Below are 24,800 nucleotides of genomic sequence, written 5' to 3' on the forward strand. Positions count from 1 at the left end.
AAGGCATAGGAAATGTTAGTATTCTGGTCCATATTTCTCTCCTTTTTTGTCTTGGGAAGCATTGTGTTGGCACTGTCATTTTCTCTACAAAAAGAGGAATTTAATTTTAGAATTTTAGTTTCTTTGCCCTACAGTACCTTTTTTGGAAGCAATGTTTTTTTTTTAACAAGAGAAACTTAACAGATATGACACTGAACTGTTCAGGAAGACAAACGTGTAGTTGTGACTTATTTACACAGATTATTCCTCAGAATATCTTGGATTTCCCACAACATCAAGAATTCTGACATGTAAAAAAGGTTCGGTTGCAAAGTACTGTAAATAAAATAATTCTTCCTTCTTTTCCCTCTGAGTAAACTGCCCACTCCAGATTCAATTATTTAGAGTGGCAATCTGCCAAAGGCAAATCAAATTATTCAGCTTTGGAAGCCACCTGGAATACAATGAAAAACTACAAGTTTATGTCAGCTTATAAGATTGTAAACCACTGCTCCAATGTCTTTCTACAGTACATACTTATCTTGTACTTGTACTCATCTATAATCCGAACTGCCCTCCATATAATGCTTATTTCTGTAGGAATAAAGGCAATAAATTGTGTTTTTCTCACTTTCATAATAATCTGGATTTATCCAATGTTGCACATTAGATGTATGATAAATGTGCAAGGCAAATACTGTATGTTTTTTAAAAGTGATCTTCATAATATGACTTGAGGTTATCCAACAGGTCCTTCTGTATCCAGCCTGCAGCATTCCTGCCTCCAGGTAAATAAGGCTTTGTGTGGACTGTTCATTCAGGCTGACATCACAGACCTCCTGCAGCACTGCAATGACAGCCCGAAAGCTTAGAGGAGAAGTCATATGGCTGGAAAGGACTTCACACAGGATTAAATAAAGTGGGGAAATCACATTCTCTTTGGTTTTCTCTCTGAATGATGCTGATCACAGTGTTGCTTTGGGTTCTATACCTCAACTGAGAGACTAATGAGAAACACTTTTCATGATACTGTGTAAGTATAATGACAAATAAAGTTGAACTGAATTGAATTGAGACCGGCACTGTTTCGGCTTCTGTTTGAAGCCTGTCTCACTGCTCAGTATCAAAAACACACTTAGCACTTCTTTTTTTTTTCTTATTCTCATATACTGTGTACTGTATATATTTTTTCCTAACTTCCATTCACTCTAAATGTTATGAAGTAATACTTCTTCCTTCTTCTACTGTATCCTCTTACTCCCCTCATAGTCTAGGGCTCAACAGAGAGACAGCTTGTGTTAGTGTGCATCACCTGTGGGCACTTCTGCTACACAGGGCACACAGATATGAAAAAACCCCTCTTCTCCTGCTGACTGTTTGGTGTATTGCTTACACAAGGGTGACTCTGGATCATGCCTGTTGTCTCCCAATCCACAGGCACATCTGCTCACAGCTCTGCTCCTCAAAAGGTCAAAAAAGGCAACCTGTCAGTGGATCTTAAAGCTTACTGAACACTAATGTTGCATGAATATACAGAGCCCTGCCTGGTGTGGCTCGATCAAGATCAAGGTTATTCTGGGCCATGCTTTTCATGAACTGACACTCAGGATTCTAACTGCAAAAAATATCAATTGCATTTTTGCTGAGAAATTAACAAATTACTCCACTAAATGCTAAGCAACTCTGATTAGTATGAATTAAATAGAAGATATTTAAAATCTTGTATTTATCTAATGCAGTGCTTAATGCTCAGAGATATATATGTTGTCATCTTATATTCTTAGAATGCTGTTTTTATATATACAGTATATAGTACATTAATACAATGTGGTTTCCAGAACCAAAAAGCTTAATGAAAGTAAAAGTATTAAGTGCAAGTATTTAGGAACACATACGAAGAAGGCTCCACCTCCGAAACATTGTCGTGTTTTCTTTCTTCTCTTTTCAGCACGGAATAAACCTATTACCTGTATTTTAGGAATATGCCTTACATTTCTTTTCTAGGCAATATAAACCATTATATATACAGTATATGTTCCATAAACGGTGTATTATTTTGGAATTTCTTCCCACAAATGTGACATATATACACTACAAACTTAATTTAGACAGACTAATATTCAAGATACAGTACAAGTGCTAAACTGAAGTGTTTATCATTCAGAGCTTTGTAATATGTTTTGGGTTATGATGGAATTATGATGAAAGATCCTGTTATAAATGATTGAAAATGTAGACTAACTAATGGAAACTAATGGAAATGGAAAATAAACTGAATTGCAGTAAATGATACTTGAAGGAGTGGAGGCCATCCCAATATCAAATAATTCTGTCATTTTATATCTGGATGTCCAATAGGTGGCAATAGTGTTCCACAGGGGTTTGCTTACAAGTGAATTACATGGAGAGGAGAGCCTCATAAACTCAGAATTTCCCTTACAGAGAACACCTAGCCTGTAGAATATGGCCATCCATCATCAGAGCTTTCTTCTGTAGATGTTTCACATTTCAGTGACTTTTAACAACTCCACAGTTTTTTCAGCCCTTCTGTGAGAACAGTTTTGGGAGATTCTGATATTAATATGAACAGATCGAATATTTAAATGCATTGCAGTATTTAATAAGAAACTTAAACGTAGAGAACTGTGAAATTCATACACACATATACAGTACACAAACCACAGAATCTTCGATAAACCCTTTCCCATCAGATTTCCGAGACTTACTCAGTTACTGTTTTGTTGACTGTGGTGGGTTGAACTGGTCAAGATTATTATTTTTGTATTTTCATAAATGTATGGTATCTTTAAACAAAAACAGTTTATATATATAGGCAAGTGACACTTTGGTAAAGCTCTAACAAAGTTTAAAAGAAACATACACAAACCCATTTGAATATTTTACCCTGCACTTGTGCAGTAAGCTATTTATACCCTGAAGTGATGTTTCTAACACACAAATCAGTACAAAGAAATGGGATATTTTCAGATTTGTGAGTTGCTGAAGTCATGTATGCATGGCTACATACAGTATTATTTAATGCACTGCATATGACTCAAAGGAAACTGATAAATATTACTATAAATATTATAATAAATGACTATATACTGCATCAATATTGTAATAGAACGTTTATAAAAACAAATATGATACTAGATGAAATCTAAATATAAAAAATATAAAATGTATGAGAAAAGATTATAGTATAGACTGGATGAATGTAAATATTTTCACGTTATATTTTCATATTCTTAGGTCTTTATACAGAATAAAATTTTTAAAAAGTGCTGCTTGCTTCAGTAAACAGATTTTAAGTGCCAGTAAAAAATGAAAAGCAGACAGTTAGTGGAAAAAAGAGATATATTATATAACATTAAGGTGGGGGGTCAGACGATTATTTTGGGAGTGCACTGCAACACAATCATAAATGTTTTCAAACCAGAGGTGCTCATTAGTTTAAAAACATCCGAGTCCATTGAGAAAAGCTCTCAAGCTATTTTATCAATAATAAGGTTCATAAAACACCTTTATCTAATGGAAACGTGCTCTGCTTTTAGCAATCTCCCAATCTCCCCTTCTTAATTGTATATAACTCTAACACATTAACTTGCAACTGGATTCACTCCAATACCATTTAATAAAACCTGACAAGGCTAAATCCCACCACCTTCCTTCTCTAATTAATTTGCAGATAAAATACTGTTTCTAGCTCCTTTGCTCTTTCAGGCCGTTGCAAAGGCCCAGCTGTCTAGTGGAGCTTGGCTGGTGCATTCAAGCATACAGCAGATATTTCTACGAAGAGATTTCGAAATCTCTTGCTCATTGATTCCTTTTCAACCATGACAGGATGTAGCACTTCCATCATGACTCCGCCACAGTGACAGAATGAACTGGGTTGTATACTCACCCCGGTCTGTGTCATAAAGAAAGACAAAGCGGTTCCAGTCATAGTGGTCTAAGAGGCTGAGAAGGGCCCCTCTTAAAGAGGGCCGCAGTTGTAGTACAAACTGGCTCTCGCCTTCCGTGGGGAAGCTGGGTGTGATGAGCGAGATGTGAAGGGCGCTGCAGAATGAGGTCAGGGTGTGCACCGAGCGCTTGTCGTACAGGCCGAAGATCGCAAAAACTCCCCGGGAATATTGCGAGCAAACTGTGGAAAGAGAAATGGGGATTAAAAGGGGGGCTCTAGTCTCTGTATCAGGTTTTGTCTATTTTCAACAAAAGTGCATGCATTCTAAATAACCAAATGCTGTACAGCAGACCACTGTATATAAAGTGCACACACTTCTTTAAGAAGTCACAATACATTTTGATTTTAATTATTTGGAATTTTATAGCTTGTTAAAAGAAGAGGTCCTACTGAATCACATGATCACACTAATCTCTCCGTCTGTGTTCTCAAAGACGGTTTTCCGAACTCCAACATCAGAAAGACTACAGAAACGAAAATTATCCTGCAGCTAGGATCACACCTTTCCCCTTCTCTCAACGACAGACTACTTTTCTTCTAATTCTCTCTATTCATTGTACAGTAGGTTTCATTTCACACCTCTCTTCACCTCTCCTGACTGGCCTCTCTTTCTGTCCCCTGCTCCTGCCCCTCGCTCCTCCTCTCTCCCAGCTTTTGTTCTCCCATTACATTACCTTTGCCTACTGCCCTGTCTTTCTCACACCTGAAGAAGGCTCCACGGCCGAAACGTTGTGTTTTCTTTCTTCTCTTTTCAGCATGGAATAAACCTATTGTTCCTTTTCAGCCTACGCATGCTGACGCAGCTACCCACCTGAACTACTGAAGGGTTTACTCCTTTCCAGTTGTAAACAATATTTGAACAGTTATATTATTTAGTTGTGTTGTTCTATCGAGCAGGATAGCAAGAACAAAGTACTACCGAGTGCTTTTAACTTCACAAGTGCTATCACTTACACATAATACCTATGCTACACACCACATGCTGTGACGAGGAGAGCAGGCCTAACAGTGATTAAGACTCATTACAGGGAGCAGGAATGCAGCTGTAGATAACATGAAAATTAACGAGAACACCTCAGAGTTTGCTTCTCTCATAACTGTGCAGTAAATCCCTGGTTGGAAATACTGTAACAGTTCTAATCCTTTGGGTGTGTGTATATAAATGAGTTACACAGAACCAACTTTGCTATACTTGGGGTCTGCCTTTGTTGTGTGCAATGTATCAGTGCATTTGTCCATCACATACTGTACAGGAGATAACATCAACGTTTCTTACTCGGCCAACACTGATACATTAAATATCCTGTATCCATAAATATACAGCAGAGAAAAATAATGCAACTTTAAATATACTGTATGCAGAAGACATGCATTATAACACAAATAATCTCTCAAGGTAAAATACTATACAATTCCACAACATGTTCTAGTACATCAGAGAGCAGTCTGAGATGAGCATTCTAGGGACTAGCTCTTTAAATATCTTGGTATCTTTTAATAGATAATTGTCTCCTTTTAGAAAACATGTCAAAAATTTTAATGAGCAGTTGCACTATTTATTCACATCCAACCTTAAGTCAGGCTTCTGTATAATGAGAGCTGCAGTGCAGTTTAGATTATTTGTAGCCACACAAAAAACATGCTTTACTGGCAGAGATTTTGCCTCAGAATCTTGCAAGCCTTTCAGCTTTCAGTTTTAACAACCTGACCCTCAATTATGTATAATATAGTACTGAAATAATAAAAAATATAAATATAAGTAGAATTAAATTATTCCTTCAGAAAATACACTTTTATTTCCTGGAGCACATAAACATACAATAAATAAATTAAAGCATATCGCTCAGATATATTTTTGCAAATTATTTTGTTATTTATCCTGAACTGCATTTGGCAGAACTGAAACATTAATTAAAATTTTGCCTAGTAAATATTGTTTTATTATCTGTTTTTTATCAATTGTTTCTGTAAATGTTTGGTCCCTTTTACACTTAATACCAGTGTCACTAGCAAATCAGCTTCTGTAGCAAGTGGGAATGGAAATTTCAATGAAATGCTGTAAAAAGAATCCAGAAAACAGAACATTAACTGAGGCATTTCTCACAAATGTTCCAAAACATATTTCTATATACAGTATAATACAGCACCAGGAGCCTAGTTTCTTCAGTAATCTTAGGGCGAGAGGTAAATTGTCCACAAAAGACGTTCAACCATGTAAAACATTCCCTTGAGTGTATTGAAATCCCTGCAGTATCCTTCCATCTGTATATCCTTTGTCCCACTGAAATGAGACAGTGTCATTGTTTGGACGTAAGTTGATGTCAGATCAAATTTTTCGGGGTCCATATCTTAACTATCTACTTTTGACCACAATCACGGAACACACAGGTATCCAGGAAGGTACCTGAAACCTGTACCTGAAACACCTAAAGTATGTTAAATATTTCCCCAGCCTGCTTCAAGGTGAAAGTTGTGAGTGTACTGTATATCTAAAAAATACTCTCATTTTTAAATGTTTTTTGCAGTCAATGTTCTTGATTGACAAACGTTTACTTAACACACGCTATATTTTTGAGGAGCACAATCTGTGCACATGATATTGATATGAAGTACATTTACTGTAGGTGAACAGTTTTGGAATAGGAAAAAAAACAAACCTTGCTTCCATAATTATTTGGAAACATGAATCTTGGTATAACTACTCTCATACTATCAAATATAGATATTATTTTATTCTGTACATATATTTTATTTATGTTTGTGACATTACTATTGTTTTTTGTCCAGTTTCCATGCTTCTGTGGTAAAGTATGAAAACTGATCTAAATATCTGATGGAGAAAAGGCTATTTCAAGTTAAAAATAACCCTTTAAATCAATATGCTGTTATACTGTATACTGTACAATGGAAAAAAAATGATCCATTTACCTACTGATACAACAAAATACACAATTTAAAAGCAACAGTGTATTTTATTAACGTACAGGGCGTACACCTGCTTATCACACACTGTACCCATTGGTACCTGTAGCTCACTGGGCATATTTGTAAAACTATTTACATTTAAATAGTGAGCAGATGGGTTTGTTGATTGTTTCAGTAGGGTTGTTCCTTGGGACAGCAAAATGCTGAGTTTGAGTCATGTGGTTTCATTAACATGCCCAGTTATCAGTGTTTGGTATTTAAGTTTAGTTACAGTTGCCAAAACGAGTTCATTAAGAATCTAAATAAATAGCCTTTGAAAAAGACATGATTTTAATTAATGCAAGAGCAGTGAAAGATACAGCTATGCTCTGCACAAGTGGTGGAGATTGCTGTCAGTGGACTATCATGTGATCTGATTTATCTGTATCATGTTTTTCAGAGTGTAGTGGACACAGCCAAATGACTGAACTTGCCATATGTGTGAAAAAGATGTGGATTCATTCAGGGGATATCATGCTCACAGATGATGAATTAAATTGCCAAATAACATTAGACCTGGCAGCAGAGAGAAATGTGGAGTGTTTAATTCACCAATGGATGTTGTCTTGTCCTTGCTAAACCTGATGGAAGATAACACACGGTATGTAGGCATTGTGATGGAAATTATGTTGATTACTGCATTGTTTAGACCAACTAGTAGAGCAAAAAAAATGAGATTATATTTTGAAGAAACTCCTCTAGCTAGACAAAACTTACTGCTTAGTGATACATTGATCATTCTTTTAGCCAAGTTTTTTTTGTTCTTGCAGGTCAATACCGAATTTTTTATTTTAAAGCAGGGCAGTGTAAAACCACACAATACTAGAGTTACAATGGTAGAAAACAATCTGTGAGACCAACTCGCCTACACCTGCAACTGTCCACCTTTAGTCTGGAGGTTGCTGGTGCTCAGAAAGAGCGATTGAACATCCTGGAGCAGTCTGTCCAGTGCTGGCCATGTCTATGTGTCACCACTGCCAGGATTCTGATCATATTCAAGGACATCACACCTGAGGCTACTTTGTAATATTTGACAATGTCATGTTGCTCACTGGAAATGTCTTAGAGAGCTGTACTTTTGTGTAGGTTTTCTGTGATAATATTTTATATACTGTATATAACAGAGTCCTGTATTTCATTTGTCCACCAGCGTAATGAAAGAAAATAATGATACAGTATACTGTATAATGAAAATGTATTACTGTTTCATAGTGTACACATAGTGTATTGCACTATGAAGGTACTGTATGTTTTATGTTCAGCAAGACAGCCACCCATGTAACTCATAAAGCTGAAAACAAAGATCACAAGATAATGCATTCTGGTAAAATAAAAGTAGGAATGACATGCCACACTGAGGAATGAATTTTCAGTCAAGTCCCTTCTTAATCCAAACTGACTCTGGCGGGGAGCAATCCCATGGATAGCTTAGAGGGCACAGGTTGAGAATTCAAAGCCCTTGGGCACAGTGCTGGAAATGAAACATGCTAAAATCTGTTTCCAAAATTTGACAATGTGCTGTGCTCTACTTTTATAAAAACAAACAGGAGAAAAAGCTCCCCAAACCATTAAACAGGATTCATCTAAGATCTTTTCAGATACAATTTGCAAAGGACACAGCCTCCCAATGTTCTCTATTCAACAAAAGGAATCTAGAGAACCAAAAGAAAGTCACACCCAGAATTTTGTTGGCTTTATACAGTAAATACAAAGTACTTTATGTCAATATGGCCAGCAGCCATATCACCCAGCAACTCACAACTGGCAACCCACTGAAGCTAAGCACGTGTGAGCCTGGTCAGTACCTGGATGGGAGACCTCCTGGGAAAAACTAAGGTTGCTGCTGGAAGAGGTGTTAGTGGGGCCAGCAGGGGGCGCTCACTCTGCGATCTGTGTGGGTCCTAATGCCCCAGTATAGTGACGGGGACACTATACTGTAAACAGGCGCCGTCCTTCGGATAAGACATGAAACCGAGGTCCTGACTCTCTGTGGTCATTAAAAATCCCAGGGTGTTTCTTGAAAAGAGTAGGGGTGTTACCCCGGCGTCCTGGCCAAATTTCCCATTCGCCCTTACCAATCATGGCCTCCTAATAATCCCCATCTATGAATTGGCTTCATTACTCTGCTCTCCTCCCCACTGATAGCTGATGTGTGGGGAGCGTTCTGGCGCACTATGGCTGCCGTCGCATCATCCAGGTGGATGCTGCACATTGGTGGTGGAGAAGGGGAGTCCCCATTACCTGTAAAGCGCTTTGAGTGGAGTGTCCAGAAAGGTGCTATATAAGTGTAAGCAATTATTATTATTATTATTTTATTTGAATGCTCTTTGAAATGAAAATACTGTATATTTGCACATGCTCTTTTCTTGAGAAAGGAAGAAAATGCAATTTAATATTTTTAGACACGTCTGACATGTCTAATTTAGAGTGAAAGAAAGGAACAATGGCGATAACTCCCACTACTGCTTGTAAGGTAATCCGTTTTCAGGCCAGCTCAGAAATACTGTGAAAAGTAATTATTTCTTTATTTTAAGAATTCATCTATGGTTCTTTGGTATGGAAATTTATGGGGTATGTTACTGCATTTTGCTTTCACTTGATTGCCTGATTGTTTTCATGCATTTACAAGAGAGAACAATCACTTAAATCTACATTTGTTTGTAGTCTCACTTTTCTCTCAGAGAATAAAACCTTTTCAATTAGCCACATGGGACCATTTCTGGTGAATTATATAGAAAAGCACTGATCGTTCTGGCAACTACAGACAGGCTAGTGCTAGGATTTAAAAACAAGTTCCGGGAACACTGTTGTTTTGTCCCCCAAGCAACCATTCTCAGCTCACAACAATTTGCTGTGAAACCTATTCTAGTTCAATTATGAAGAAAAAGAAAATAAATGTGCATTTTCATCATTTTTGTAATGGTGGAAAGTGTAACACAAGCAATACCACTTCAATATAACAAATACAATGAAAACTAAAAATGGGCCAGCACATTTAAAAAAAAACAGCAATATTTAAATTCTTAACTTTCTTTTAAACCCATTACATGTTTTTGTCAGCTTTATGATTCAGTAAATACTGTATATACATAAAGGGGCTAAGACCTTACATACTGTACATTCTGATGGAGAAACAAATTATTGATACCACAGTTCCTACTTAAACTCATCCAATTTATTTTTTTAATTCTCCCAACCCTCATATACAACATGTGCTGTACCTATGTGAGCAAGGCTGTACAGTACAATGACACCTGAGTGTTTGAAGATGAAGATGGGAGAGACTGTCCCTTTAACACCAGCTGTTCTACAGGCCTTTTCTTCAGGTTGTCAGCTCCTCTAGCTATCCCAACTTTAAAGAAAACGGTTGCAATAATTGCAGTCCTTTTTGCCACTATGAATAAATGCTCAAACCACTTCATTATTCTGTTTTTTGATCTGTACTGAACAGTGTAACAGTTTCAAGCTATTTCTTCATACTGAAACACTCAGTAATAATCAGTTGCTGGCTTATCTTCTGCAATCATGTTTTCTACACCCACTCTTGCTTGACCATTTTTGGGTTTCTCTCATTTTCCTTTTTTGTGCGTTAGTAGCTAAAATGAGACCTACTAACAGTGTTTTGGGCTTCATTCCTTTTGTCTTTACCCAGATCTTTTCTTTGCTTTTCGTCCATTAGCTGTATTGCTGACCTCATCCATGAGTCCTTGAAATCTGGTCTCTGGGGCTAAAGCCTGCAGCTACAATATCTCACCTGTGATAACAAAAAAACTGATCTGGACCCTAAAATGTTTAATAAATACTACCTTATTTTCTTTTTAAAATTTCTAATTTGGAGCTTACAATTACAGCTCAATTTTAAAGTCTGATCCTTTCCATTTGGGGTTTAGACAATGGCATAATACTGAAACCACCCTTGTTAAATTAGTTAATGAGCTGCTGATTAGTTCTGACTTGTGGTTCTTGAATCAATCGAGGCACTTCATAAGATCACACAGCAAATATTTAGGGATTAGTGGTATTCTCATTCATTGGTTTGGCTTCTATTTAGTAAATCCTGATTGTCTTAAATCTTATGATGTCTCAGTTGCTCTGAGTGTTAGGGACCTCTTCCATTTAGCTTACATGCTGCTGATTCAGGGGATTCAGCAATGGTTTGTCAATATTCCAAACATCTGCAGAACACCCTTGGAAAAGAATTCTATTTTGTAAAGAACATTTTTAGTTTGACGACATCATGCTGGGATGCATAGAATAGCTTCTTCATCCTTGAAAAGTCATTTCGAAATTGGGCACAAGAACAATACTGGGTACCAGAGATGGCCATTCCTAAAGGAGTAACTGTCCTACTGATGAAAAAAGCAGTTCTATCAGCTTTAAACATAAAGTTTTGTTTTGTGAGTCTAAGTAAAATACTGTACAGATGAAAAGAATGACTGTACACTAGGATGGTTCCTTAGATACTGCTAAATTTCCATATATATTGTATTGGGTGGGTTAAACTGTTCTTGTGGCAGATGGCACTGTTAGGTAATTGTCCACATCATATTGTTATGTGCCAAAAGGGTATTAAGGATACCTACAGTATATGGGTAATTCTATGGCCACTGAACATCCTAATCACCACTTAGTTCAATAAAGACTGAACTGTGAAGCAGAGGTGCTGCAGGCCATGTACACTTAACCTAAACCCATTTGAGTGGGAGGTACTGTACAAGTAGGCAGAGAACTGTGTAAAAGATGTCTAATACAGTAAAGAAATCACAAGCTAAGAGGTGAACGACTGGTCAACGAGACCAGCTCAGTATATCAGGGAACATTCGGCCATTTTCTCTTACTTTCTAACCACAAAGCCGAAAGTACACACAGCTGTGAGTGGGTGTACTTTTTAGAGGTCAGACTTTGTTCAAAATCAGACTTCATTCAAAAAATAGGTCACCTCATTCAAACTCTTCACAGGCTCTGACGAAGTCAACCTAGTGGATTACTTCAAAATGAACACTGAAACACGAACCAGGAGACAAGTTTAATTTACGCAGATGGGCAATTAAAACCATGAACAGGTTGCACTCTTTACCTAAAGGGTTACAAGAATATGGAACAAACTACCTATTCATGTTGTTAATGCAGATACCCTGGCCTTTTTCCAGAAATGGCTTTGGATCAATTAGTAGCCAGCTACCAAAAGGGTTAGGATGGGCTGAATGACCTCTCATTTGTAATCTCTATGTTCTTGTTAACGTCCTTCCCAGGCAACTGGGGTCTGAACGGAGTAAATTGAAATTTAAAACAAGGACTTTGTCCTTAACCTCAGAAAAATGTATTTACTTTTTGAAGAATTCTCGAGGAGAAAATCTCATTGTGGTATTTTGTTGCATTTATTTGGCACAGGCAGAAAGGTTCCCTGTGGCTTAGTACCAATTTAGAGAGTAGTTTTCCTATTGAACGAGGCCTTTGTCAAAGCTGGGCCTACTGTACACACTCATAGTAAATATTTATAGATAGCAATCCAAGTGCTTCATGTATAGTTTGTTAGACCTACAAGTAAATAGATACTTGTGGTTGACATTGCTACTTGTGTTTTATGTTGTCATTTGCTTGCCTGAAACCAAGCTGTGCTAGGAACAAAAAAGCTGTATGATCGCACTTGACTTTACTTTACTATAGATTGAAGCACTTTTACAGTATATCTGAAAACTTTGCTATTGAGGCTATCTGATGTCAGGACCTGATGTACAGTATCACTTCAATTTTCCTTATTTCTTATATTTCCACCCCTTTTTCATTACAACCGGTCTCTAAACTTGGCTAATCCTGGATGAGCTGCTAATTAGTAACAAACTGTTTCATGAACACATACCTTTTTGTTCTTTTTTATTCAATAGGGATGTCTGGTTGATCTGAATCTGTATTGTTAATATACTGTATATCCTTTTCCATTCGTTCTTTTAAAACAAAATCATTGTGTAAGGAAGAGGTTACTTTCATGAATGCCCATCATGGAGGGATCCTTTAATCCCACAACATGAAGTGAAGGGCAGTAAGCCAACACTGAAAGAAAGCACACGAGTCTGCTCTTTACTAACCCTTCCTAAGAATGTGCTGTCTCTAGGAGCTTTTGAGAATCCTAGCTCCTTTTTTGTTTGGTTTTTATTTGTGTGTCACTGGCGAGTTTTTCTGATTCTCCGCTTTAATTACACATGGTTTTGATGTTAACAATAATCTCATGTACACCTGTGTTACTTTCCCCTCACGTCTTCAGTGATGCATTCAAAGGAACAGATCTACAATAGGTCTTTGTAAATCAGGCTCTGCCCAGCTCTAGCAGGCAGTGTTCACGTCAGAAACCACCCGTTTGTGATGGCACTCCCAAGACCCTTTCTCATTTACTTTGTCTAATGTTTAATGATGTAAACTGGCTTTGACTCCCCTCCTAGCTGTTTTACACAACGGAATTACACAGATTAACCAGAATGCATAGCAATGGATTCAACGTAGCTAGGTTTACATCAAAATAAGAGCAGCAGCAGCAGAAGGTGGAATGGAAACAGGCGAATTAAATATATGTCATTTATTTCATTTATCAGCTTGTGACTTTGTGGCAGTTTGCAGTTTTCTGCATGCTGTGGATACATAAAACTATTGCAACTTGTCATAGTCATGATCAGCTCATATAAAAAAAAACTGAAGAAAGTGTTTGGAGAAAATATTCATTATTAGCTTATTAGGAAGGTCTTTCCACTGTTGCTAGAATAAGTCCTTCCATCTGCTCTACATCAATCAGGACACCAGGCAGATTTACTGAACTTCAGTCTAACCGATGCTCTCGGTTAATCCCTACTGGGACAATCTGACCAACATCAATAGTCAAATCACTCAGCCCCACTAAATTATTTGGCAGGAGGGAAAACATTACAGACCTCCTAAGAATAATAACTTCAGGAGACTTCCAAAATGAAGAAGACTCACTCATTTGGGATTATACTGTATTTGCATTCGAATAAATGACACTTAATGTAAAGCCTTGCTTTTCTAGCATCAAAACAGATGAATATTTGAGTGCAATCTTAAAAAAAGAATCTTGCAAATATTTTTAATTTATTAATTACTTTTTAGGATGTGGGCTGGTAATTACTGTATATATTTCATTAGACCTACTTTCCATAACAAATATGTTTTTCAATTTGTACAGCTTTCATACCATGCTAAAAACTAAAAATGGGAAAATATGGACATGGGGTTTACAATATTTGTGTGCCACCACTGCACAAGACCAACTTGATTAAATAAGAACAATATTAAAAAAACATGTCTGTAATATAAAAAATCCACGTACAATACTTCACCAATTATTAATTTCTTTTTATGTTATTTTTTTCCTCATACAGTATGTAGTTCCCCAGAAAAAGCAGAATAAGAAGACTGGAAGACAGGAGTGGACAGTGTGGGTTATAGGAGGAGCCAAGGAGGATTAACTGTAAACTGAAAAAGAAAGTCTGATTGATTCATAAACATTGCTAAACATTGATTTTGATTATTTTCATTGTCCAAAATGTTCAGAATATCAGAATAAATATACTGTATCAGAATAAATATACTATACCTGCCATTGCTGATTTTAAGGAAGAGCGGAAAATACTTTGCTCAAAAATAAATAACAGCAAATAACTAAAGAACTCTAAAACCAATCTTATAATTCTAATTGAAGTGTAATTTGTAGCCACCGTTTTCTAAAACAAACTATATTATGAACTCCAAACAGTACTCACAAATATTTTTGAAAAATGAAGAATTTCGTCAACTAGTGATTCTGTATTTCAATCAAACCCTTCCTTTCCACAGACATGCAAAATACTCTGTATTGGTTCTGTCAGTAATGTCATCGCCTGTAATGTCATTTCCATTTCAAGCAGCAAGCAGCTCGTGGCTCATTGGTCAAACATTCTGCACAATACAAACTAAGTTTCAGGAAGTGCAAAACTGACCCAATTTTTCATATGATCAAGTCAAGGTGGTAAAGGTATTAAAATCATTATATGACTAAAATATATGCACATATAAGCAATAATGTTCTTATATGTCTGTGTACAGTACCTTGTTGGGTGTGTCCTGCCCAGGGAGAAGAGATGTAAACTAACAGTTTAGCTAACTCTGGTGCAGCCTAAGAGCTGTGCACTACCCCTGTTTGATAAACTCAACTTTTTAAGAAATAGGCTCAGTAGTTGATATCTTTAAAGTGACATTAATGCAAGTATCGAATGACAAACCTGGTAAAGCAAAATAAATAACTACATATTAATGAAAAACAGTTAATTAACCAAAAAGGTATACTGATGGAAAAAAGAAACACAACACCTCCTGCTCCACACTCTGGCCCTCCTGTCTATGTGGAACAGGCTGAAGAGTGACTCATCTGTGAAAAGGACCTGATGCCACTGCTGAAAAGTCCATCTAGCCTCTGTCTGGCCCAAGCCAGTCGGGTGTGATGTCTAGGAGGTGTGAACAAGGGTCCCAGAAGTTTCTGCAGCAGCATGGGTGGCAGATCTGAAATGATTTTTCAGATGGACCAGTCTGATGTGTCGGTCCTGCTCTGGTGTGGTCACTCGAGGGTGACTGGATCTTGGACAGTCATCTGTCCTGCCAGTCTGCTGAAACCTTCTCTACAGTCAGGACACAGTGGAACGGCTTACTCCATAGTGTCTGGCAATGCTGGCACAGACATGCCTGCCTGCAGCATGCCAATGGCCCTCTCCCTTGCTTCTGGCGACATTCGAGGCATTATGGAATGTGTGGCCTTTTTCTTGCAGTGACCTAAGTTTTAACTTAAGGCCTTTTTAAAGGTGACCTAATCAGGCATTGTTCCACCTGGAGCTCGTTGGGTAAAAGTGCACCTCACAAGCTTTTGTGTGATTGGCAAGTTGCAATGCCTCACTGCACAAGCTGTATTGCTGGTCAGAGGGCTTAAAACAAATTGACAACTTTTTGTGAAAGTACATAGGCTATAACTGTAGTATTCTCATTCCAGAAAATGTTGCATTTTTTCCATCAGTATATACACTACAGTATAAAAAGAATTAAATCACATTTTAAAATGTCAATATCAGCATCTCGCACTGTGATGCAACATGTAAATCAGAATAATCTACAATTCTCTTGTGTCAGTTTTTACCCACAGGAACACAAAAAATGATTAGTGTTCAGAGAGAAGAGATATTCTGTGGGATGATAGTGGAGGCTTGACTCTTGGGCTATAATTCTGTCTCCATGGAACCACTAGGAACACAAATGTATGGCTTTGTGCCATATACCAAGTTTCTCATTTCCATTACTTACCCTAATAAGATTATTATGTGGGAAAAAAGGTATTTTAGCATGAAGCACATGGTAGTGTATAGTAGGAGCTTCCTGAAAAGGTTTCAAAACACTAACCTTAATACTTTAATACTGTGCTTGTATTCAGTATGGCTCCACTGGGAAATTAAACAAGATGGTTACTCCCACAGCACTTTCCTCCAGTACTAAGTGAAACTACAAGGACATACATCAGTAGATGAGTGATTTTAAATAGGCTTCAGTAATGAAGACTCATCTGAAACAGTTCCCTCCTGAAATTCCCTTCTCAACCATGCAACCATATTTCCCTTTTCAAAATCATTTATGGTAAGAAAGATTCTCCATAAAAAGACATTGCATATTAAATTTTAAAAATCAATATGATTTCTATATTTATGTTCAACATGTTCATACTGCAGTAGAAAGCTCCCTATGATATTTTAATGGACTTTTATTATCTACAATCAAGTAGTTAAAGTGCAAAGAGATGAAGTGCTTTGAAATAATTACAGACCAATTCACTGACAAAGACTGGGCTCAGGTGAAAGTCTAAGTCTGAATGCAGTTTTATCCTCCGTCATGGATGAGATTTCAGATCAGAGTACATGTCAGATTTGGAACAAACTGTAGTAGCAAGTGTGGACATTTTGTCAGGCCGCCTTTCTGAAAAGCAACATCTTCTCATTTGGAAAAAAAAGCATCTTTTTCTCCCTCTAAGCGAAAACACTGGTTCAAAGGCAGCTGCAGGAGCAGGACTGATCTGTCTCTGACTTAGATAGATCCCTGTGGTTTGCCACTTGATTGTGACTACTGTTTGGTGACAGCTGTTTTGTGGAAACCTAATGGGATCAAGGTATTGTTACTGTATATCTACTGTGGAAACAGACTATTTCTTAATAAATTATTTAACTTATTCCTAATGTGCAGAAGCTAAAAGCATTTTCATTTTGGTATACTGGTACAGATTGCACAATACTATTAATTCTATCACTTGAGTGGATAGCTGCTTTTGACTGTCCAGTTAACAATAAACTTAACATTCATTCAATATTCACTGTTCAATACTAAGTGCCGAGCTTTTTCTTCTAAGTTTGAAGAAAAAAAGATAAATGCTCATTGTTCTAAATAAAACACACAAACTGCTTAAAGCTTCTGTAATAATACTACAGTAATAATATACCATGTACAGTACATATGTTTTATAAACTTATTTTATCTTGGTTTGAAATAATCTTTTTTTGACAATTTTCCTTTTATCTATTTACAGTGTAAGAAGACTGGGGTCTTTAAAAATGCTTCAGTTGAATGACATAAATAACTGGGTATATCTGAGAAATAAGATCTAGAACTACCCTACGGAAAATCTGCATGTATTTTGTCCTTAAAAGAGAGTTAATGGAAAGAATATGGCAAGTACAAAATATAAGCAATAACCATTAGTGCATTGTGTAGCACGAAGGATAATGTAGGCACTTTCATATTTTTATGCAGTGCTGTCCTTTGGCTGTGAAACAAAAATTTTACAAAGTACATTACTGCTCTAAGGACATAAAATCCTGAATTTCTTCAGGATTAAATCAACTGCACGCTCCACATGAGCTTTTAGAATCCATTTAATTCATTTTGTTCTGAAACACTGACGAACTGACCGATTGTTTCTTTTTTAATTTGGAATTCCTAATTGTCTTGTTATTATTTATCCACATAATTTGGAAAGATGAAAAAACCATACAGTAAGAATATAAACAAGAGGAAGCCATTCAATCCATCTGGCTCATTTTATGACAGCTAGTTGTACAAGGATCTCATCTAGCTATTTCATGAAAGAACCTAGGGTATAAGCTTTAACAATATGGTTGGGCAGCTTGCTGAAGATTCAATAATATCACACAATTAACTACAATGCATACTCAGGAGATAGCTCTGTTATCATAATGGACTTTGGAGGGCATGACATTCATCCTCAAGGTACTACCATAGCCTTTGAGGACTTAGTCAGCTACTGTATGTCCCAAAATAAAAGTTATTCTGCAACTAAAACTTTAATGCTGCTTTGAAAGTTCTAAAACTTTCATTTTGAAATATTGGAATCAAAACTGCATGAAAAATGAGAAAAATCCCAGTAATTTAAAATTATTATAGTATTACTGCTATTATGTATTCACACATTAGAAATCTGAGTAATCCTGAATAAAAGCGTCTTGCCATTTGCAAATACAAGATTTTCGAACAGCATTCCAGGAGCTGCGATGACATTGTCTCCAAAATTCATTTTTGTTTTACCCTCTTCAATGCTTTTCAAGGATAGCTATTGCTGGTTTTGCTCTGAGTACTGCACGCATTTCAGCAGTCATTTTCTTTTCTGCTAAAATAAAAGCCTCCTCTGAGTCATAACCTTCATTCATTCTCCCAAAATTTGCAATTTATAAGATTTCTCTAAAAATCATGAGCGTCGGCACACATGTTGCTCTCTTCCTACGCTCTCTCCTTACTTCATTATGTTTTAACCACACAGTGCTGCAGGGCACTTCCAGGAGGTCTGACCCAGACAATACCTTGTGGCTATTGCAAATGGCAAGAACACGCAAATAGCTGACGCAAGAACCCAAATATACTCTTTTTTTTGTGATCCCAGCCTCCAGAAACTGCAGGAGTGCCTGCCTGGGTTTCCTTCCAAATAAAAACCTTCCTGAAACAATGAAACACTCACTACCAAAGGTAGCAAAACTGTGATTATCACACCTTTTATTTTGGTACTTCTTTTCCCAAATTTTGGATGCAAGAAGCCCCTGGCCAGACTTACGTGCTTGTATGGGTGGTTGGCTTTAAGAGTAGCCCAGTGGAACGATAAGCATGCTAACATGGAAGCAAATGTTAAGCTTAACAGAGATCCCAAAGGCTTCCAGTGAGCCTTAGCTTGAGTGAATTTTCTTTTCAGTATGGGCTAAAAGAGATTTTCATTTAAAAACTAAATTAAGCACCAAAAGGTATAGTACCTCCTGTAACTACTTAATGAAAAAAAAACATGACTCCTTGAAAACCATTCCAAATGACAAGAAAATTAAATTGTTAAATTACTCTTTCAAAATAGAAACGATTATGTTCCAACACCTTGCATGCTCTTCAGATCTTGTTTCCATTTAAGCCTGAAGGAACATTTTCTGAAGAACCACTCTGTTTCTGCTTCCCGAGGAAGCTGCCAATCAGTAATAAATAACAGGGGGTAAGGGCATGTCTAACTTACCACTGAAAAGGGTTAACACATATAGACAGACTTACAGTATATCTTCTTTTTAAGAGCTGTTAGTGTATTAACTATCATATTTGTAACTGTGATGAAGAGTTTTAGATACGCCAGTCTACACACAGAAATATACTAAATTGTTGTTATATCACAGAAAGATCTAGCAACACACCACACCAAATTAAGCTATGTGTGCCTATCTATATTTAACCCAGATATTAATCTGTGAATTACTCACTTTAAGTTTAAATGGCATATAACTTCATCTAATTTTCCTACACAAACTTTAGGAGACAGTCTTTTTAAATTCTCATTGGCCAAAGTACAAACTACATTTTTAGACCCTTTTTTTAATAAATGCATTCTTTGATTGTGTAGATTACGGCCTGGCGAGTCTGCATTTTCCCACAACCCTCCCATGGCCTAAGCTGGTATTGAAAACAGAAGAATGAGTTAAAACTTTATGAACTTGGCATACTTTAATTATTCTTAATGGATACTGTACGTCTCTGAGGTTAAATTCTAAAGCCAAATAACAATGACAAATGAAGTATCGCATCTGAAAAACTCTAAAAGCCTTGGACTGCAACATCGAAAATACATTCTTCAGGGTGTTTTGAAAAACTCTCCATTAACTCCATTAATTCTCCATTCTAATTATTAGCAAAAAGCATAGTAATGTACAACCACCAAAAGGTACTGTAGCTTATTTAACATATTGTAAGTAACAAACAAGTATGGCTTTTATTCAAAGCATGCAATTCTATTGTCAGATGTCAGGTAACTGAATCAAAATTTGAATGCAATTATATAATGTGGAAAACACTGTCCAAACTGTCCATTTCGTTAACAGCACAATAGGTTTTGGAGATATATGAATTAATGTATTTCTTGTCAGATTCGTCGCATTTTCTGGAAAGAAAGCAGCTTTTTAAATTTGAATTAACATATTATATATAACATATATACAGGTAATTGATATTCTGCTGCAGTATTTGTTACAACAATATTTACTGAAAGGCAGGGATGTCCAGTCCAGGAATCTTCTAATTAAGCAACTGTAATAAATAATCCCTTCCAAATACTATTCTTTAGAATTTAAAGGACATTCCACTCCAAATAAATAGAAGTGCCTAAAAATAACCTGATTTTAACTTCTTTCCTGAAGTCATGACTTTTTTTATTGAAGATATTCTTTTCATGAAAACTTCAATCCTAGTTTACCAGATTCCGATTTCATCTGATAGGTTTTTCCCTCCAGAAAATCTTTTTTTTACTGACTTAACCATTCCACACCACCTTATTTATGCTAAATGTTCATGAGAGAATGTTAACAAGCATCATTAACCATAGCATTTCTTTTACCTACCAGACGTACTTACCAGATAAACATCACAGGAAGAAGTGCTTACTTTTTATTATTTTTTATCTCTACTATTTTCCAGCTCAGTTGCCCTGAAGATACAACTTTGTCGCGGACGTGGCGGCCAGGGTACAGCAACAAACTCATCACCTCAGCACGCCCATAGCTTTAGAGAGAAATCAGATCTCTACGAGTCACTGAATTTTGATGGATTTTCAGGAGAAAGCAAAGAAGTCTCACTGAAAAATGGTTTTACCCAAGGGGTGTTGTTAAAGCAAGTACATAGCAGAAATGAAAACACAACATTTGGGGATTTGCACTGCAGTTTCACTGTAACAAGAAAGAGCATCTCTGAAGGACCTTGCATGCTATGCTTTTAAATTAATGGAAGTAGTTGCAGAGGGTAAAGGATATCTGCCAGGTAGCTATTATTCACCCAGCTCTGTTCAGTCCTTTTGAATTCCAGTTTAGTGTTTCACCTCTGCTGTTCAAAAGGTTTGGAGGTGACTTGGTCACTATGCTGTGAAATGAGTGTTGACTCATTCAAAGTCTGGAGACTTTGAACATTTTAATGTATTTTTCCAGCACGCAGAAAGATAATAAGTCTTCAGTTGTAGCTCACAGGCACTCGCAAAAAGTAGATACAGTTTTATTGTATGTTGCTTTGAAAAGCACACATTTCTTGTCTTGGCTCTCTGTAATCCACCCCCTGGGCCCACATTTAATTTATAGCTCATAATTCATGAATGAAGATTGTTAAGCCTAATTTTTGCTGCTATTAAATTGAGATAGAATGTACAGTAACACTGCAGACTTAAAATAAGGTTTTGCCAAATCCAGCTAATCTGAGTCAGTGTGTGTGATAACCCAGGCAAACAGGAACACAGAAAAAGCCTTTAAAGTGTTTATAAATTCACTTTTAAAACCTCGACATGTTTTCATTCATTAATCATATCAAGCTCACAGAAGAGTTTCCTTCAGTATTATAAAGCAATATCCATATGAATGTTTCTTTTTCCCAGGGAAGAGGAGGCACACATTTCTTCAACTCTTGGGCCTTAAAAAACATCAGCAGCAGCATCACTTTCATTAAAGACTCAGCTTCTTCAGGAAAGCCAACTGCAGGCTTTTTCCAAGATGGTACTGAATCATTAGCATTACTCATTGCCCTCCTAAGGAATGCATTCAGCTGGAGCTACACTTGGATGAGTCTCCTCCCGGCTTCGTCAGTTACAACTCCAGGAGACAGCCTCCTGCTCTTACGCTAGCAAGACCATTAGCCAGACTGTGGGAGGACTGGAGGTGTGAGGTGTGAAGAGAAAATGCTCAAGAGAATCTCTAGGTGCAGTAGGGCAAGCACTGAGACCTCAATCAATGTTACTTTGGCAGTCTGTACTTTGGCAGAAGATAAACATGTTTTATATTGTACACAAGTTTTAAATTATTTTATAAAAATAATTTGCTTTTGGAAGTTTTGGACAAAAATATTTTTTTTAGCTGGTTAGAAAGAATTGTATTATATAGCACATTTGAAACATGAGTATGAATATATGTACTCAATATATATTTTGCAGGCAACAGATTGATAATCAACAGATTGTGACCAGTGCCAGATCTAACTAATCACACAAAATGTACAATAAATGGACTATGATTACTATCATAAAGGTTATTCAAAAATAGTTACCAGAAATGTAAATGAGGGAGCAGAAAACATATAAAAGCCTAGAAAACTCTATCTTTTATTCTCTAATTTTAATGCAACATTTTTCTATAATGACCTCTTCTGTATTTAGGAAAATGGTATAATGCAGGTCAGGAAAAACTGTTCCGACTTAGTTATAAAAATGCCTCCTACCTGTTCAACTAGATAAACTACAGGAAATCAATTACATACAATGGAACAGAGCACGTTTCATCCTATTTAATCATCACGGTAAACAGCAACAGCTACAGTATGTGTGAAGGAACGTGATATGAATAAACCTTGACAGAGTAATAAAATTAGTCAACTATGCTCAAATTCTTTAATGCAATAACCATTTCATTAAAAGACAAATGAAAATCCAATGGAACAAGCCTTTCAATACAGTATTATAAGTGAAGCATTATACAGTAAATTAAACGTTTTATAGCACATATTAAAAACACAGTACATACTGTACAAATGAATCATCATGCATTGTTTTGGACCACTGCTTCATATTGACTTTAAATGAAATCGATATTGAAAGGCCATCCGAAAAGGAATAGTTTCTGGGGAAAAAAAGAAAATTCTCAGTAGAGGTAAACATGGGCTTGAATTAAATTGTGGACTAATGAGAATTTAGGCACTAAATAGTCCACAGACAGTACTGTATAGCACTTCTTGCCTACAGAAGAAGCTCACAAGTATTGTCTCTGTTCAATACATAAACAAAGCAAGCAAAGCAAATGACTGTGGTACAAAGCAAACAAAGCAAATGATTGTGGTACTTGTGGAAAAACGGTTTTGAAAGATCCACAAAAGACAGAAGAGGTGCAGCATTTATTAAAATATGGTATACCACAAAATCTTATAGGAAAAGTTCTCACAACAAGCAATAGAATAAGACCAGACCTTTATGGTCCATATGGACCAAGAAATGGTCTTACAGTATAGGAATGGCAAAAAAATAACCAGCTTTGCCTTTTTACCTATAACTGACAAGGATGTTCAAACAAACACCTGAAAAATGATAGCCGACCAAGAGTATAACTTAGAAATAGGAGTGTTTATCTCATTTAGAATAAAAAGTGAAATAAATATAAGTCCAAAAGAAGGCGGCCAAGCTATCCAGTGTGGTACAATGAGGAAAACATCACAGTAATAAACTGATTGTATCAAGTATTATCTTCTTTCACCCAGGAGACCTCTTGTCATGATATAAAAAGGGGTTATTAAAATCTGTTGTACACAGTGATCCAGTGATGTAATACATGGCTCACTGTTTTTATTTCTTCCCCAACGGCCTCAGGAAACTCCAGTTTATTACTACAGTAAGTCCACCGTGTGACTGACAGGAACGAAATGTCTCTGCCCCTCTCCAGAGCAGGGGAGAAGGCTAGCTTTGGAATTTTAACTATCAGACCCAGGCTAACAGACCACATCCCCAGAGTAAAACCTTTACATCTGATCTCTAGTCTCAAACTTGCCTCTAACATGACCACTGCTTCAGGAACTTAGGCCAGTTACTGTACATACCCAACTATAGCTCAGATTGTTTTGTAGTCCACGTAGAAAGCTGTTTAAAACAGAATGAATATTCACAGCTGTAAGGTAAAATGGTACAGATTATTTTAGGCTTAAGATAGTCCAAATCTTACAATGCTTACTAAAGTACAAAAAGTCCTGCTTTTTAAAAAACTGACCAGTATGCAACAAAAATAACTCTGTATGGCTCACAAATTTCCACAACGTGACTCATTCTAGCAACAACTCTTGGCTAGACTAAAACAGCAAGTCTTTCTTAGTCCTCTTCAAAGTACTTGTGGTGATGACTTGAAGGTTAATAGAAAATATTATTTCATCTCTGACTCTTGCACTGGTTACTTAATGAGTGTTTGGAATACTACGGAAAATGGTCAATAGTCAACACACTACCATTTCTTTAATCATTCTGTAGTTCTTGGTAATGTTCTGGTTGCTCTCCATTTGAAAGATTTTGCACATTTTAAAGCAGACATTGGTGGGTATACAGTACACTCCTCAGTTTTGTTACAGGACAAAGTTTCTTTAAACATCCATCATAACGTTGGGCAGCTTGCTGCAGGTTCCCACAGAACTTGGTATTAAGTTCTCAGTTATAAATAAACCTACTATTTGTTTCTATTTCTGTTCTCTGGTTCTTGCTTCAGTATTGATTCTAAAGAAATTCGATAGGTTGATTTTGTTAATACGTTTTAGGATTTAGAACTTGAATCAGGTCACC

At 36.6% G+C, this 24,800-nt stretch overlaps 1 protein-coding gene across 1 annotated transcript in view; it reads right to left on the bottom strand.

Annotated features, from left to right (window-relative positions):
* The window catches only part of LOC148830456 (glutamate receptor 4), an 85,443-nt gene that overhangs the window by 43,783 nt on the left and 16,860 nt on the right, over positions 1-24,800 (bottom strand). The window contains exon 3 of the mRNA XM_088921302.1: positions 3,887-4,126. Coding sequence (XP_088777428.1) covers positions 3,887-4,126 — 240 coding nt within the window. The remainder of the gene's footprint in view (positions 1-3,886; positions 4,127-24,800) is intronic.

This window comes from Atractosteus spatula, chromosome 7, assembly GCF_055471065.1.
Source record: "Atractosteus spatula isolate fAtrSpa1 chromosome 7, fAtrSpa1.hap1, whole genome shotgun sequence".
NCBI classification, from domain to species: Eukaryota; Metazoa; Chordata; class Actinopteri; order Semionotiformes; family Lepisosteidae; genus Atractosteus; species Atractosteus spatula.